Genomic DNA, 18,085 nt, shown 5'->3' with positions numbered 1-18,085 from the left:
CCACTTTGTATTTTCAGGTAGAAAGAATCGGACGGTCTGCAATAATTGCGCCAGCAACGATGCTGCGTAATATTCTTACTCTGTCTACCTTTCTTTCCTCGCTACACACATTGAAAGAGTAACTAAAATTTGTTTGCTAACACTTCCACTCAGTTTACTCATTACTTTAATTATTGTATTTATCTCACAAATGTTCCCTAGCAATTACCTTGTAGCTCTTTTTATTGCTCTACGTAAGCTGGCAGTATTCCTCTTAGGGCTGTTGTATAAAGCTTTTGAACCTAGATTAAGGGTTAAAAATGGTCGTCAGTCAAGTTTAACCCAGCTTTTCTGTTGTATAAACGCTAATCTAAGTTCATGTTATCTCAATCTAAGTTCATGTTAACTCTCGAATTTTATCCGATTAATCTCCTTGAACCTGGATCACAAGCATTCATATTTAATATTTAAGGGGTTAGATACAGCTTAAAGGAGTAACATTTTGGAAATATTCAACATTTTTTTTCTCCATTACTGTTTATTGTACAATAATGAAAATTAGTATGTGTAAAACATTGTCCTTCTGCTATGTAATAAAAATATTTTTACGATTTAAAAAAAATTATATAAGTTATATACGGTATATATTTTTTCTTCTACAAAATTCAAAAACTATTCAACATCCTGTGATGAAATTTTTTGTGTGCATTTATGCATGTCATATCTACAATATGATGCAAAATCACTTCTCTACCTTTGATAAATTGTCGGATAAATATAAATTTATTTAAAAAAAATGGTCAAATATCAATATTTTCTTCTAACACGAAATAAAAAAATATATTATTTATTAAGGAATGTAGTTTAAACAGCATGATATTGTAATCACAAGTTTCAGCAATAAAATAAAAGCGAGAGAACATGAAAAAGTTAAGAAGTTTATGAGTTATGAGGGAAACGCTTCATCACTGCACAGTGAACTGCCACCGTTTTGAATTTTTAAAAAATATCTATAAATAATTTTTTTGTAAATCGTAAAAATATGTTTTTCATATATCAGAAGGACAGTGTTTTACACATACTAATTTTCATTATTGTACAAGATACAGTAATGGAGGAAAAAAATGTTGAATATTTCCAAACATTTTACTGCTGTAATCTGTACCTAACCCCTTAACCGGTTCTGAAGCATAAAGAAAGAAGTTTCGTGTAACCTGTGTACAACAACTTTGAGGTGAATTATGTCTAATTTGAATGATAGTTATTTAAATAACATTGTTTAAAGGTTATGGAGTTTATTATTTCAGTAATGAGGAATGTTAGCCTACATCCGAAATACAAATGTCTGTAATTGTTTGTCATTTAAAAATAAACTTGCATGAAATAATTGTTAATGTAATGAATTTCGAGTTTATAAAATAAAAATTAATGTATAAGTAATGAAAAATGCGTACCTTACGAAATAATTAATACGTAATATGTGCTCCGTGTATACTGTATTCGTAAAGTTACTCCATCTCTCACTTTCATTTGGTCATGAAGTAACGCAAAGAGAATCAAACATCAGTCCCGTGTGTTGTAGTGTGGGAGGATATAAAAGTTTCAGTTACTGTATATTCCTAGCTTTGAATTGTTACAATTTCTTTCCAAGTCTTTTCTTTAGATTTGGATGTAACTGAAATCAGCCTTTCTTTTTCTATCATATTTATATATTTTAACATAGTATATCTAATAGTTCGCACTTTTCTTTTTGCGAGAAATTTGCAGGTCGTTAGTTACATTCTCATCCATAATTTATTCGTTCCTTACATAGTGTGCAATTTTCCCGATCTAGGTGGACAAAAATCAAATTTCGACTTGTTTAGTTATGCATATGTAAGATGTATTTGAAGAATGTTGTGAGTAATAGCTTTTACTAATTTGTCAGCGGAAAACTAAATTTAGAAGGGTATAACTTTGAGTTCTTCCTAACACGTCTAGCTCCGGTTCAGTCGTAGAGAGAGGAGCTTGCTATGTGGGTGAAAAAGAGCCCATTTTTAGTGATTTATTGTGTTCTGAAACATAGAATCTGTTCAGATAGGTACATTCTTACTAATGTAACTTAAATTACAAGTTTGTAAAGTATTTTTCTTCTTACAAAGGGTTTAAATATTACAATCGAAAAAAATACTATTTTAAAGTTCTTCAAATATAATATGAGCTTTAGTACAGCCGGTCACGTCCGATTACAACAATTCTTGTACCATTTAATACATCATCATTTAGAGTGTTGAATCCTTGTTTTAAATTTTGCGCGTTCTTGCGCATTTAGGGATCAGTAATTAATTTTTTTCAGTGGTGGGGCGTACGGTAACTGTTCCATGTTTGGCTTAACAGCAGAAAAGAAACGTTGACTAAGGAAGTTTTTATAATTACTGTAAGAGTGTTTTAGGCCTACAATATTATTCACATGATATCGAATATCAGCTTAAAAATACATTGGACACATTTTTATCTAATCTTAATAAACGCACAGTGAATCAGAACGCAAATCATTCACTGGACAAAATTAATAACTTCTCTGCAGTCTAATGCATTGTTATGAAATTTCTTACATGAATTACAGGTGGCACATACGATTTGTGTACAAACTCTGATTATGTTTGCACAAGAAAAACTATCCCTTTATAGTGAGTGCATTTAGACAGAATTAATAACTTCTCTCCTATCTAAAAGATTTTTATGATACATTATACGGAAGTTAAGGTAGCATATATTTTTTGTGCACAAACTGTATTTACGGTTCCATAAGTGGAACTACTTCTTTTAGGGATGCATTTAAACAAAATTAATAAATTCTCTCCTATCTAACAGATTTTATGAAGCTTTGTGCAGAAGTTTCAGGTGAATATATATATTGTCTACGAAGTCTGATTATGTTTTATAAGAGGAATTGCCTCTTTATAGTGGTGCATTTAGACAAAATTAATATATAATATATATAATATATTTTTATGCAACTTTGTACAACTACGAGGCCTACAGGTAGAATACAGTTGTAATCAGAATTTGTACATAAAAAACATATGCTACCTGTAACTCCTGTACAAAGTTTAATAAAATCTGTTATGTAGGGGAGAAGTTAATCTTGTGTAAATGCACCCACTGTAAAGGTGTACGTTCTGTTTTGGAAATGTAAATATAGTTTATACACAAAGAAATATATCCTACGTGTAACTTCTGTACAGTTTTTCATTAAATCTATTAGATATGAGCGAAATTACTATTTTTGTCTAAAACTACCCCGTATAAAGGGGTAGTTCATCTTACACAATCGTAGTCAGAGTTTGCACACAAAGAATATGTGCTAAATATAAGGTCTGTACAAAGTTTCATAACAATCCGTTGGAATACAGAGAAATTATGAATTTTGTCCACCTAGATTTGCGTTAATGCACACTGTGCCTTACAGTCACTACACTGTCACCAGCGAATAGGGATTCTCTAAACGCTGCTATCGAATTGTTACGTAGCCCTATTATCAAAGGGCAAACGATTTTCATAATTAATTTGTTTTGCTATGTTGCAAGTTGCAACGTCCACTTTTCAGAACTCAGATCAGATTTGAACTAGATTATTGTAAACAGAGTTCAGTATTATACAACGCGACGAAGTCGTAATATCAGTATTCTCAGTTCATTTTCGGAACTTTGTTCTAAATAAAATTAATATTCAGTCTTCTATCTTTATACATGTGCAACCGGCTCTTAATGTGTTAAATCTTCTTGAAACATCAACCTTTTATTCTTGTTTCGTGTCTAGGCAGTGCACAAATAGAAAATTATTCGTGTGTTAGTGAATACTAATTTTAATAAATATATCCTGGAAAATAAGCCTACTAAATTACTCTCATAATTATTTCAGTAATGTGGGGACGAGAAAAATAGTTACCTTTTTTAAGTTCTACTTACCTTGTCAGACTATAAATACTGACGACGCGTCGTAACTATTCAGCTAGTTCCTTAAATTCATACAGTTAAATATATTTTTGAATAATTGCTTCATAAGGTGCAATATAATGGTTGACTTAGAGAAAAGGGATTTTAAGATAGAATTAAATTTGCGACTTCGTGTGAGATTATTAACATTGTAATTAGTAAAATTGAAGGATGATTTCAGGACTTAGAAGAATTAGTTATTTAAAGCTCGCTGATTTAAAAAATTCCCAGAACCTTAAACGCCGTTTTTGTGAAGGATTTGTTTATATCTCTGAATTTAAGGTTCAAAAATCCGTTTAACTTAAAAAAACTTGCGAAGTGAAAGTGACTTTTCACAGATTATCGCATGTTTTTAGACGAGACGCTAGCTGAGATTATAAGTTTCTGATAGAAGCATTTTCAGAACTTAAAAAAATTTTGTCACGTATATACAAACCTAGTCGGCACTCTTAATGTATTTCTTCTTAAAAGGAAACACGAAAATTTTCCAGGCAATACTCACTGCGAAAACAGGCTTCTCAAACTTCCACTGTTACTAATAAAATTGATCAAAATTATCAAGTGAACTTCAAGACCAACGAAACCTTTATGATGCTATTACAGAAAAAGTGTACAGAAATCATGTGAAAATTGCAATAACTCACAAATAAATAAAATTTATAATTTTCTCAGTAAGATCTCAGCAATATACTTTCCCAACAGCCTGTTCCTTTTTAAAATGTCGTCCATCACTCACAACTTACCCATATTATTATTATTATTATTATTATTATTATTATTATTATTATTATTACTATTATTACTACTATTACTATTATCATTACTATTACTATTATTATTATTACTATTATCGTTATTATTATTACTATTATTATTATTATTATTATTATTATTATTACTATTATCGTTATTATTATTATTATTATTATTATTACCGTTATCATTATTATTATTATCGTTATCATTATTATTATTATTATTATTATTATTATTATTGTGCGTTGTCTTGTGATGTATCAGTGGTGGCTCTGTGTCATGCTGATCCCACGAAGAGCCGCATTTGTGATATGTCTAGTGTACGAACAAATAAACCTCTTCCCACTACTCACATTGATGTGTAAGTTTGATAGTGAGAAGTTAAAGTAAGAAATTAGTAAATATATTATTGTTTTTATTATTATTATCAAATTATTATTATTGTTAAATTATTATTATTATTATTATTATTATTAAATTATTATTATTATTAAATTATTATTAAATTATTATTATGAAATTATTATTATTAAATTATTATTATACTCTATAATGAAATTTAATTATATTTTCAGAATAACTAGACTATACCAAGTTAGACAGGAAATAATAACATAGATATTTTGAAATCATTAAAAATTGATCCTATTTTAGAGACAATTAAAAATTCTAGACTATAAATGCAAATCTCATGTACTTGCAATGTCACCTACAGGAATACCACGCCAAATAATAAATTGTCTTCTAGGAAAAAGATTTTTGGATCGTCGTCTGAAACGATGGAGTGAGACTGTAACTAGGCCTGATATGACGGGAAGAAGAATAAGATTATCATTATCATAATCACACTCAACACCACTTCAATTTTAGAAGAACATTCATTGGACCATGTATCCATTTCGGTGAATAAATTAATGACTTCCTCGAACATCATTTTTCTGTCTCCGCCTGTAGTTAAAATTATACGTGTTCTACAGTCATTCATTCTTGTAATGTTTTGTATCCAATTACGCTTGCTAGACTGTGAATGATTATAGTTCTTGCAGAACTTTAATTTATTTTGTAATCCAACAAGCAAAATATGCTATTGTTCTGAGAAGTCCCACCTCTGCATATTTGCTGCATATGGTTTACCCAACAACTGCATTATAAAATGTATTTTGTGAATATGTCTTTATAATGTATTTCCTTTCTACAGAAATGCTACAACTCCTTTCGCGACAAGTGATAAAATTCTAGTGCCCACTTAATTCTCTGCTGCATTTTCCGTCTAACTCTCTCATTCCGGTAGTTTGTCCCCCCAATTTCGTCTCTCGCAATGCAATTCAAATCCCTTCAGTCCAAGTAGTTTTCAGTCTTCCCCCTTCTTCCGTCTTCACTCGTACATAATTTAAATATTTTCTTTAGGAGTATTTCGATCTTCTTTCTCTCTTTGGTCTTTATATCAATCTTTTTTTTGTGGGGGGGGGGGTAAAATGGCCTCTATCAATATGTAATGCAGTGCTTCCCAGGGTGCGAATTAAAATTTCAAACGAAAAGGATAGAATCGTAGATAGAGAATACCATACATAACATTATTATTATTATTATTATTATTATTATTATTATTATTATTATTATTATCCTCATTCGATACGGCTCAACGCTTGGTTGCTCTGAGTTGCATGTCTTGCATCTTGATCATAATAATAATTATATCCATGAGCAAGCTTAAGAAAAGACGTGTAATTTCTAAGTTAGTGATTGCTGTCAGCTTGTCGGTGATTATAATACATCAATATTATTTTCTTTGCTTACTTTATACTGTACTTTATAAAGTATACTCGTATTAAAATAATTATATTCTATGAGGGGGGAATAGAAGTTATCCCTGGCAGGGTTGTAAATATAAATTTATGAGAGGGGGGGGATAACTTTCCAACAGAGGGGGGAATCCCTCCATCCACCCCCCCCCCCGTTAATTTGCACCCTGGTGCTTCCCGTTAGTTTTTCTTCATGGGCCAATGGACTTTTTAGCGTTGAAACAGATGACAAATAATTTAATAGGTACTCAAATGTTTGTAAAGAATTATTTTTATTTAGATTTAATTACAATACCGATACTGAAAATGTTTTTTGTCTTATATTTAATTATTAACTTAACTTGTAATAAATGTTAGTAAACATTAGTACATCTGTTATATTTATTGACATAAACACACCTTAATGGGTAAAATGAACACGATGCTCACTGGAAACTTGATCTAATGCAGAGGTGTAGGAAGTGGTGGGAGATCTTGAAAGATCTTGAAGGTTGTTACCGCTACTACTGCTACTACTGCTACTGTTTCTGCTACTGCTACTACTGGAAAATATATATTTGAAGGTTGTTGTTTGACAATATATTTTATAACAACTTTTATATTCATTCCTGCAGGCTAATTTGAACATTGAAAAAAACATGTAATTTTTGCAGTTGACAAATTTTCTACATGTTTTACACACAACAGAAATATCATTGGAATGAAATCAGGTTTTTTTCTGAACCCCGAATAAAACAAATTTCAAATTACAACCTAAAACTTGGTTTTTCTTTCTTTGTTTATGATATTTATCTGTAAAGGTGTTGAAACAAAAGCATTTTTATAAATTTCTGGAGCAGATTTGGCAACGTATATTCAGCAGATCTTGCCTAAAAATGATTTACAGTCTTGCAGAAAAAGTAAGCAACTTCTCTTTAATAGATGCGAGCACGATTTCTTTAATTTCAATTCTCTTACAGTTTCCAAGACATTAAAAAAATTAACTTAAAGGGAACCAATTTCTGTTCAATGAATTTCATCAACAAAAACCGTGACCTGAAATATGAATTATTCTATCATGTTTATAACAGACGTATTTTTACCTTGCAAACTTATAGGCCTATGTAACATGTTTAAATTAGCAAATATGTCCTAAAATGCCACTTTCAACGTAAATTCATAATCACAAATTAGGGACAATTTTATTTCGGCTTACTCGTCATTCTTTTCTTTCAAAAACATTACATTTACAAGTTTTAAGTAACATTTCTATTGCTTTTCCTTTGCTTAACCACCACATCATACATAGTGTCCATCACAGAAACAATCTGTTTCTAAGCATTGTATATTGGGACTTGAAGGTTTGCTTAAATCATTTGAGTTTAATGATTTTAGCCATAATCTGTTTTAAATCACCATTTAGTTTACAATATAATACAGCATAGCGATTAAAAAAACGGACACTTGGTATGTTTGGATTAATGGTTTGAACCCATAATCAATTTTTACCAATATATTTTTTCTGGAAATCAAGTTCATTAATATTGGAAAAGTCACAAACTTATTCAAATGTCTCCTTTCGTAGCATAAGCAGCAAGCATATTAATTATTTTATATATATTTCACGTCCTAAAAACGAGCAAATACTGAAAGCTGAGCCACATCGTTAATGTTATCTTAGTCATCAGTAGCAATAGGCATGAATTTACATTTTTAAAATAACATATATGATTTTGAGAAACAGTTTACTCAGGTGTTCGTCGCGTCGCGTTGTAATGTTGTTGGAAATAAGATATTTGCTTAAGTAACCGTAATCTTTCTTTTGATGGTCACCGCTAAGGTTCGGATAAATTAGCTAGATCAGGATAGGCATACTTGGTCCTTGCGTTTTGTTTACAAACATTAACTAGTTGTCGCGTGTCCCCCAGCCGACAGTAGTGACGACGTATATTCAGTTCCTATCGCTGTACAGTCCATGCACTGATGTTTTAGCTAGGAAGGGGGGAGTACTCTTCCCAGCAGGTAGAGTTTTAGCTAGTGGGAGGGGGTAGTGCTTACTTAGTCAGAAGCAAGTCAAGGCCCTATCCTACATAGCTGTACAACCTATCCTGATACCGCTACTTTATCCGAACCTTAGTCATCACTAGAGACGAGAATTCCATGCAAATGCATGTTTTAATAGGAACATAGGACATAGCTCAAACTTAGTAGCCTACCTTATCCATTTCATTACTTTCCGGTTCCAAATATATGTACTTTTTTCCTTCATATTTACATGTTTTGACCTTTTTGGGGATAAAAACATGCATAATGCATTTTTAAGCAATTTTTAGCTTAATCATGCACAGAATATACATTATATTCAGTTTAAATGCATGTTTTAATGGTTTTGAGTGAACACCTCAGCTTCTCGATTTTCGTTTTAACCTCAGGAATAAGAATTGAAGAAAGAAAAGAAAAAAAAACTAAATAACAGGAAAAGATTCATTCAAGTTTGCACCCATAACTTCTTGAAATATAGAGAGGTCATTCTCTGCCTATATTGACTGACAAGCGCAGGAACATCCCAGAAACCAATTTAGAAATATTATTACTTCTTAACTGTGCAAAAAAAATGAAATAAGAGATTTGAAACGAAAATGAAAGTGCATATTTCAATGTATTTTTTGCTTTGATCGTGCATGTTTCATAGTTCGATAGTGCATGAATGCAGGCATATTTTGGGATTTTATAGTGCATGAAATTCTCGTTTCTAGTCATCACAAACCTCCAACGAAGCAACACAATCGAAGAACGGTTTGATAGGTATATCGTGGTAGAATCCAAGCAACTCTGCAGTGTAACAATTTCTTGTGATGAAATATATTTGCATGAAAGATGATGATCTGGAGTAACTAGCACTTACGTTGAACAGTTTCATACAACATAATTCATATCCTGGTGCAAATGCGACGTTGAAACATGGATGTTTTACTGTATTTCAAAGTACCGTCTGATGGCCTAAATGTATTCTTTACGAACCATAAATTTCATTACACAATTACATAATGGAACAGCATCTTTTCTCGGTGACACAACTGGCAATTAATATTTATCTGGCCATTCATTTTTTTTTTTTTTTGCTCGCGATTATCGCCCAAATTTTCTATTCTAAAATTTATTGAACGATATTAATAATAAATCTTGAAAATAAATGCCTAGAGTTCGAACTATTAATCTTTCACTTTCCTGTGTAAATAGTTACTAATCCGTATCAACTGTAATTGATTTCATACTGTATTGTTTTGCTAATTTGTCACAAAATTGTTGCTCTTGATTGGCTTATTGGTAATTTTAATAACCATACCATTATCAGAGCGAATCTCGTCTCTAATATAAAAGAAATGTAATTCGCTCCTCTCAGTGGAATCGGTACACTTCTCGGAAAGCTTTCCAAAGAATTAATTCATACTGAAATGAGGAAGATTGACATATGACCAAGAAAGGAAGCCTCTCCCTTTCTTACGGAATTTAAATATAATGGACAAAATATACCTGCCAGTTGATGGTTTTATTTTTCCCCTTTTACGAGGGAGGAGCCCGAAGACTTTTATATCAGCCTGCGGCTTATTGTGCTTATCACTCCTGTTCTATGAATATTTGTCGCCGAACGGTAGCACTCTTGTATGAATACAGCATGCTGCACTATGAACTTAACCCGTTCTTTGATAATGATATGTAAATAAATGATAGCAAAATAAGCGTAAGGCGCAACACCGAAAGCTTCTCAAGATTTCGACTTCAATTGATTGAGAACCTCGGGAAAACCTCAACCAGGTAACTTATTCCAACCAGGGTTTTGGCATCAAGCGATTCCCAAATTCAAAATTTAGCATTTTTTTTTTAATTACTAACGACTTAAAAAAATTGTTCTGTATTCAGGATCCTTGTGGACATCCGTACTGGAGGGCTGATGATTTAACAAATCTTTCTCTCTAATTGGTTATTGTGACCCATCTCAGGGCATTGTATTTGTTCAGTCACTTATGTTGGTAAGATGTATTTGCAAAAAAGTTGAAAGTTTGCAGTCTAATTTTATATTTTTCGAAATCACATGATATCATGTAACTACTTCATCTGAATGATTATTTTTTTTTCTGCTCACTAATATTTGTTCTGTGGGCTAGAATTAAATTATCGGTGGGCCACATGTGAACTGGATATATTGAAGTTTGTGACCAAACTTACTTTTATACTGTCGGCAGAGAAATTTCAGTAACTAGGTACAGTATATTTTATGAAGAATCAATACAGGAAGCGTTGCAATAAAATGTCATTTTAAAAGCACGTTTAAATAGGTACAAACAGCGCGTCGCGATGCGCGGCTGTTGCCGCGTGATGACGTCATTGTCTCCTAGGAGCTCCGGAGATGTCAGTCAATAGAATCCAGCGGTGAGCGGTTTCGCTGGTCGCTTGCAGTCTCTGTTCGCCGCTTGTCGTGTATGTTTATGTGTGCAATTGCAGAGCAAGCATGGCGTTCTTCGGCTCCATGGTGCGAGAGTTCATGGAGGATCCGTTCTTCCGGTAAGTCACCTGCTCGTCTTGTTTTAGCAAATCTCATGCACTGATATCATATTTGCTTCATTTCAGAATGCCAGTCTCTATGTTAACATAACTGGGCATAAATGTGTACGCAAAATGTTGGATCATTTTGTGTTTAAATGTTTACGTATTATCAGAAATGCAAAAAATACAAATCAGTGAATATAAAGTTTCATAAACTCGTTTATAAAAATGGATACAGGGTAACGAATATAAAAATCTCACGAACCATTCGTACGTATGGGAAAGGGTAGAGTTCTCAAATATATATTTTTACTTTTTTGTTGGTTATTTTACGACGTTTTATCAATTACTATGGTTATCTAGTGTCTGAATGAGATAAAGATGATTATTTATTTTATTAGGTTATTTTACGACGCTTTATCAACATCTTAGGTTATTTAGCGTCCTAATGAGATGAAGGTGATAATACCTGTGAATTGAGTCCGGGGTCCAGCACCTAAAGTTACCCAGCATTTACTCATATTTGGGTTGAGGGGAAAACTCCGGGAAAAACCTCAACCAGGTAACTTGCCCCGACCGGGAACCGAACCCGGGCCACCTGGTTTTGCGGCCAGACGCGCTAACCGTTACTACACAGGTGTGGACTAAAGATGATAATGCCAGCGAAATGAGTCCAGGGTCCAGCGTCGAAAGTTACCCAGCATTTGCTCTTAATGGGTTGAGGGAACATCCCGGAAAAAACCTCAACCGCCAACTTGTGTCCCAACCAGGACTTGAACCCAGGTCCGCTAGTTTCATGGTCAGGCATGCTAATCGTTACTACATTGCGATGGACTATTGTTGTTATTTTTCATTTTCATTTCCATTTCATTTCATAGACCTTACATCAGTATTGAAGTTTTAAAATGTGGAACAGTTCAAGAGCTACAATTTTTTTTTTAGGGAACGAAGTGAGGCGAGGCCGTAAATTCGCAATATATTACCTGACATTTGCCATGCGGTTGGGATAAATCTCGGACAAACCCAACGAGCCAATCAGCCCAAGCGGAAAATTAATTGTATAATACTACCATTATTGTCGGCCGCGCGGTGTACACAATGTGCAGTTTTGCCATTGCATGGAAGCCTGGATGATGGTTTGCAGTTATCATATGATATTGTGTGTTGTCCTAAATGGTCACCTGATTTTGTGAAGATCCTACATAACGAGAGTTCCGTCATGTGTCCGTAAAAACTAAAAAAAAAAAGTGATAACATTCAGCTAGTTATATTCTGTCTCGATGGATTTCAAATCATCTTTGTAAAAATTCGTAATACATTCGTATGTATCTTTCTCTTTTTGTCATGTTTTACCTCGCCCTTTCTTACCGACTAAAGGCTGGTTCACAATAAACCGGGAAACGGAAACGAGAACGAGAATGGAATTATTGTTAAAATAAATGTATTTAAATGTGAGCATTCACAATTAATTTTCACGTTCCCGTTCCCGGGCTCCGGAAGGCTTCTCGTTAATTGCGAATGCTCACATTTAAATACTTTTATTTCAACAATATTTCCGTTCTCGTTATCGTTATCGTTTCCGTTCCCCTTTTATTGTGAACCAGCCTTTACATTCCAATAAGGTATAGCGAGAGTATATAATATGACCAACACTAGACAGATATATCGTCTTTGTTCCTGCAATAACTCCTATGTGCAAAATATAAAATTTTTCAGTAGGAAGGAAAAACATAATTTATTCATCCTGTGTATGGTAGTAGTACATAGGAGACTGTGAATTATTACATTTTCTAAACAAAGTAATATAATTACGTATAAGAGATTTTATTATTTGCTGTATCACTATTTAAGTTATTTAATAGAGCAAAAATCTGAAAATCGATAAATATGTCACATAGGAATTATTGCAGGAACAACGACGATATATTGCGGTCTTTACTAGTCTCTTAATATATACGGAAGCTAAATTTACCTCAATAATGCTTAATTATTAATAATCACTAGCTTCATAAATCACCAATATTAATTGATGATAGTGCTACTTAAATTTAAACATCTTTATCGGACTTTTCACTTAATAATTATTTTTTATGGTGTAATTAGGTTTATCTTAGTTTCCCTGAATTATTTTAACAATGCACTGTAAGGCTAATTCAATGAGCTATATCACTGACATCAGTTGTAAAGTTGTTCTAATTTTCTATAGATATATACCTTACATAACAGTTGCTATATCTCAAATATATTGAAGTATTCAGTTCGCAATTGGCATTGTGAACGTAGAGTAAACATTCACAAGTAATGGGAGGTTAGCATGTCAATTTCATTGTTTAGAAAACTCAGAACAAATTCAGGACTAGGGACAAGCACCCAGTTCTATAAAAGGAAAATAAAATATTTATCACCCTTTTGATAAAAAAACACGGGCCCTTTGGTCTATGTTCACGTATATAAATATCACAGCGAAGTAAGGGAACATAACGTATTTCATCAAACATAAGCGGAGGAAAATTTACGCGTCAATAAAATAATTGAACGTGTCTCAGATGAGCTTGCGAAGGCGACGAGGCGGAACCCACTGGATGGAAGAAAAATAAATAACCTGGCATGAGATCTGAAAGATTGCCGTACTCAGACGCTAGGATTAAACAGTCGGAGTTGAGATGTCTGCAGGATGACAAATGGGCGTGTCAAACGTTTTCGGAAGTCTGGGATGGATATTGATTTTGCAAGATTGAAGCAGGAAGCCCGCATCTGTGAACTGTCGCAAAAAACGTTCGCCGTCTGGTTGCTGCAAAGGGCAGCAAGTGCCGTAAATACTATTTTCACAATGGTAGTAATCTGTGGTATAAGATAACTTAATTGACATGTATTTTTTTTTATTTTATCACTTACTCTCTTTTAACCCTTTCATCTTATCTCCAGTGACTCTAAACCAACTTTAGATATTAACAAGCACCTGGAATGGTTACTTGTTCGGTCATTAAGGCTAAAAGCTACCAAATGCAGCATGAACACGCGATAAGGATTCATGCTAAATCGCTATGGGACACATCTGGTTTTCCATTTGCTTCTTGGATACACAGGTTAGGTCCGCTGGATATACTGTATATCTGCAGACTTTGCGACTTCAGTCACAGTACAGAAAATGAAAGTATGCTGATATACCAAGTTCTCAAGATATCTAGACCATTTTTAAAATAGATTATGCTGAGAGTATTGGCTTATGCTCATGATTTAATATTACTCGTAGTTGGAGAAAGTGAAAATAGCATCAAAGTCCTTCCTTGCAACTCTACAACGTTACAAATTGCAAGTGGTTTGCAAATTTAAACTGAAAGTCTTTGAACTTAAAATTTTAAGGAAAATATGTAATGCAGTCTTTGACCCAGTCAGTTTAGGATGAGAGAAGATTAGACTTAACAAACGAAGAAATTTAGTCTACACGGAATCCAACATAGTTGCAAAAATCAAAGCTAAAAGGATGAAGTAGCCTAGATGGGACATTAGTCAGAGCCCCAAAGGAAACGAGGGAGTTTCAGGAGAACTACCGCATGGACAAAGGACACAGAGAAGACCAACTTTAGTATTCTTGGGTTTCTGCCATCATGGAGAATTGCTCCGAATGAACAGACATAATACGCATAATCGCAGCTTCAGTCCGTCAAATGCTTCCTATGAGGTTTATGAGGTGGTTGATTGCGTCTCTTCTGATGGCTCTACTAGACGTGCTAATATCATCATAATTGATCGGCAGAAGGATAAGGGTGTCATTCTTGATCCCACAGTCCGTTTCGAGATGCATGAGCAACAGCCACAAGAGGTGTGTCGTGAAAAACAAGTTGTATATGAACCTTGTTGTCAGTATCTCGGAGCACAATATCACATCAGACATTGGACAGTTTTTGGACTCATGTTCGGTACCCGTGGCACGATTCCTCTAGAAACTTTAAACCAACTTGAACAATTTAAAATTTCTGATGCAACGATTGATGCCATAGGATCTTGTGTTAAAATCATCCTTAGCTATAATTATTAATTATTTATATTGAAGAAACTTTTATTTAATTGATTTCCTATGTTTTCTCATTATTTATCATATGTTTTTTTTTTTCAAATTATTGTTCTCTTTTTATTTTATCACATACATAATTGTTTTTAATCATTGTTCATTATGAATAGATTACTAGGCCGATCTATGAACCCTTTTTAGGGCGGCTTTTGTTATTAATAAACAAATTTCTCTTCTCTTAGATACCTTAGAGAAATACATGAAGACGTTAAAAATTTGTGATTGAAAAACGATCTGTACAGAGAAGAGTACGATAGTGTCTTATCACTCAGCAGCGAAGAGTTTTCGTAGCTTGATGATGATGATGATGATGATGATGATGATGATGATGATGATGATGATGATTGATGATAGATATGATAGCGAAAGTAAAATTAATAGAAACGTGGTTGGCTAACGTAATATATGAACTAATCTAGTCTGGCAGTGCGAAGAAATTTTGAGGCAAAATTCACACCTACGATGAGAGACGACTGGCGAAAATGGACTTATCTATATATATAATTTGAACTGGTAATGGAAATTACGGGAAAACGGCTGGACGGATTTTAATAAATGACCCCTCATTTTGAAGCTTGGAACCCAAAGTTTTTCGGAAAAGTAGTAGTTTTCAGTGAAATGTCAATTTTCCTACATCATTTTCCTTTTTTCCAAAATCCATCTTTCGTCAGTTTTGAGAACTAATTAATTGCATGCACGGCCGACTTGATGTTCGCTTCCTTAAGCGAAGCGAGCATCAAGTCGGCCGTGTTGCATTTCAGAATAAAAAACAAAACACACACTACAATAAACAATAGGCTATTACACGAAGGCCATGACCTGCAGGATTGCTGACATAGAGTTCAGACGGCTCAGATTCTTTCCCATCATAATGCCAATATGTCGATCTTCATTTGTGCAATTTTTGATAACGTATAAAAAATAATTTACAGGTCTAATTCTCTGGTCTGTAGTTTTCCGAGTACAGCTGTGTATTGGATATTAAGAACTACAAAACTTAAGAATGTTTGATGACATTATTACCATTAAAAATGAAATATTATAGTTAATGCAACACATAATGCTATACTGATATATGAAAGTGAAACCATTTGGGGCTTTATGTAAGTAGACGCAGAGAAAGAATATTTTATATTAGATCTTCATTTTTTTTTACTGAGTAACGGCTATAGGCCTATGTAAACTTATGTTACTGAAAACTATAAAACTTACGTAAGGTAACAATAACAATATTGTTTTTAAAAATGAAATACTTTTACAATTTTATTATTAATCAAGTGTTGTGTGGGTCCTTTTAATATATCAGTGTGATATAGATATTTATATGTCTGATTCTCTAACTTTCCTTGGTAGTAATTGAGTCATGCTTCCTATTTTAGCTGCGTCTTTAAACTACAACAAAATTAATTCATATTTCTTTGGTTTAATTGATTAGATTTGTGATCGCTGCAAGCATATTTTGTTGTAGGGAAAATAGCATGCCATTTCACTTCTTGCTACCGTGATGAGTGAGGTTATTTCCCGCAATCAGCAACAAATGAAACACTGAAGCTGCTAACGATTTACGATGGACAATTTTATTTAGGGCGCAGATAAGATTCTACAACTCTGACATATCATTCGCCTCATTTTCCACATCTCAGCAATAAATTCCTCACAACAGTCTATACTACAGAAAATATACGAAATAACATTCATTGTTACACAAATTAATCCAGCAGTATTTGATAGACCAGTATTGTCTGGAAGAAGCGCAAAAAATTACAATTCATAAGAAAAGACCAAAAGGTATTACTTACTGATAAAATAAGAGGCCTACAAGATTTTGTAGTCTCTTGATCACCTCAGCAAGATCTCTTAGTGGGAAAAAATGATTCTGCCCTCTACATTTCAGGGTAGTTCATGAAACATGCAGCAGCTATACCAAGATGCTAAGTCTTTTGTTCAAAGCATGACAAACCTTACATTTTCTTAACTTTCACATACAATCCGCAATGACCCGAAATAGCTACTGCATTACTCCCATATGAAAAACCCACAGATCATCCTGGCATTGTTACTAGTGATTTCGCATTGAAACTCAAGAACTGAAGACGGATAGGTTCAAGGAAAAGTATATGGCAAAAAAAAAAAACATTCAGAGGGAGTATGTTTCACTATTATGGAAGCAAGTAACTATCAAAATGTCTGGTATTCTTCATTGAAAATAAATCTGAACAATTTTTATTTGAACTTTTTACGGACTTAGTTTGCAGCAATTGCTGCACAAGCCACTAGTTAGATTAGATTTTGACATGGACGAGATATAGCAAATATATTTCATCTAGGAGTCTCATTCAGAGACAGTTCTTTCATGGCCGTACTTTGAACACGGTTCTCCCAGCTTTAATTCCCTTGCGAAGGAAACCATGCTAAGACTTTGTTGCCGTCCTAGATCGGATTTGAACTTGCTGACAGCTAATTTTGGATCTAAGGCATACATGGTATAACCATTGGATTACGTGGAACAATTGTGGTATAGTACTATCTAGAGTTGTGTATATTCAGGCTTGTTTCCTGTAGACGTCTGCTGCAATGGCAACGTGTTTCCAGCTAGCGTCAGGTTAAAAACTGTTCAAAAATGCATACATAAGCAGTGGAAGAGTATATGAAACAGAAAATCGAAGTTAATTTATACCTGATCTCACTTACGAAAACAGTAGCATCAAAGTACTGTCGGTGTGCTTAATTGACGCTTGGAATCTGTCACTTTTGAGTTTTACCTTGATGCTATTTATTATTATTATTGTTGGTATTATGTTATTGGTATTTATTATCGTTATTATTGTTTTTATTATTCCTAGTTAGGTACGGTGCTTCAGCGCTGCGCGATCATTACAGAGTCCGCAGTGAGTATAGGTGTGGCAATATCCAGGGGCCTGTAGCGTCGCAGTTTAAAGCTGCTGTACTCTGTGTGCATCTCTCGAAATTTTGGC

At 33.5% G+C, this 18,085-nt stretch overlaps 1 protein-coding gene across 5 annotated transcripts in view; it reads left to right on the top strand.

Annotated features, from left to right (window-relative positions):
* The window catches only part of kat-60L1 (katanin p60-like 1), a 216,707-nt gene that overhangs the window by 159,022 nt on the left and 39,600 nt on the right, over nucleotides 1–18,085 (top strand). Inside the window, exon 1 of one of the 5 annotated variants that reach the window (XM_069839857.1) lies at nucleotides 10,902–11,056. The exons of the other annotated variants lie outside the window; for them this stretch is intronic. Coding sequence (XP_069695958.1) covers nucleotides 11,004–11,056 — 53 coding nt within the window. The 5' untranslated portion in view covers nucleotides 10,902–11,003. Of the gene's footprint in view, nucleotides 1–10,901; nucleotides 11,057–18,085 lie in introns of those variants that run through there. 5 annotated transcript variants of the gene reach the window in all.

The sequence above is a fragment of the Periplaneta americana genome, chromosome 11 (genome assembly GCF_040183065.1).
Source record: "Periplaneta americana isolate PAMFEO1 chromosome 11, P.americana_PAMFEO1_priV1, whole genome shotgun sequence".
In the NCBI taxonomy this organism is placed as follows: Eukaryota; Metazoa; Arthropoda; class Insecta; order Blattodea; family Blattidae; genus Periplaneta; species Periplaneta americana.
Note: the sequence above shows the minus strand (reverse complement) of the source record. Positions and strands in the feature narration are given on the sequence as shown.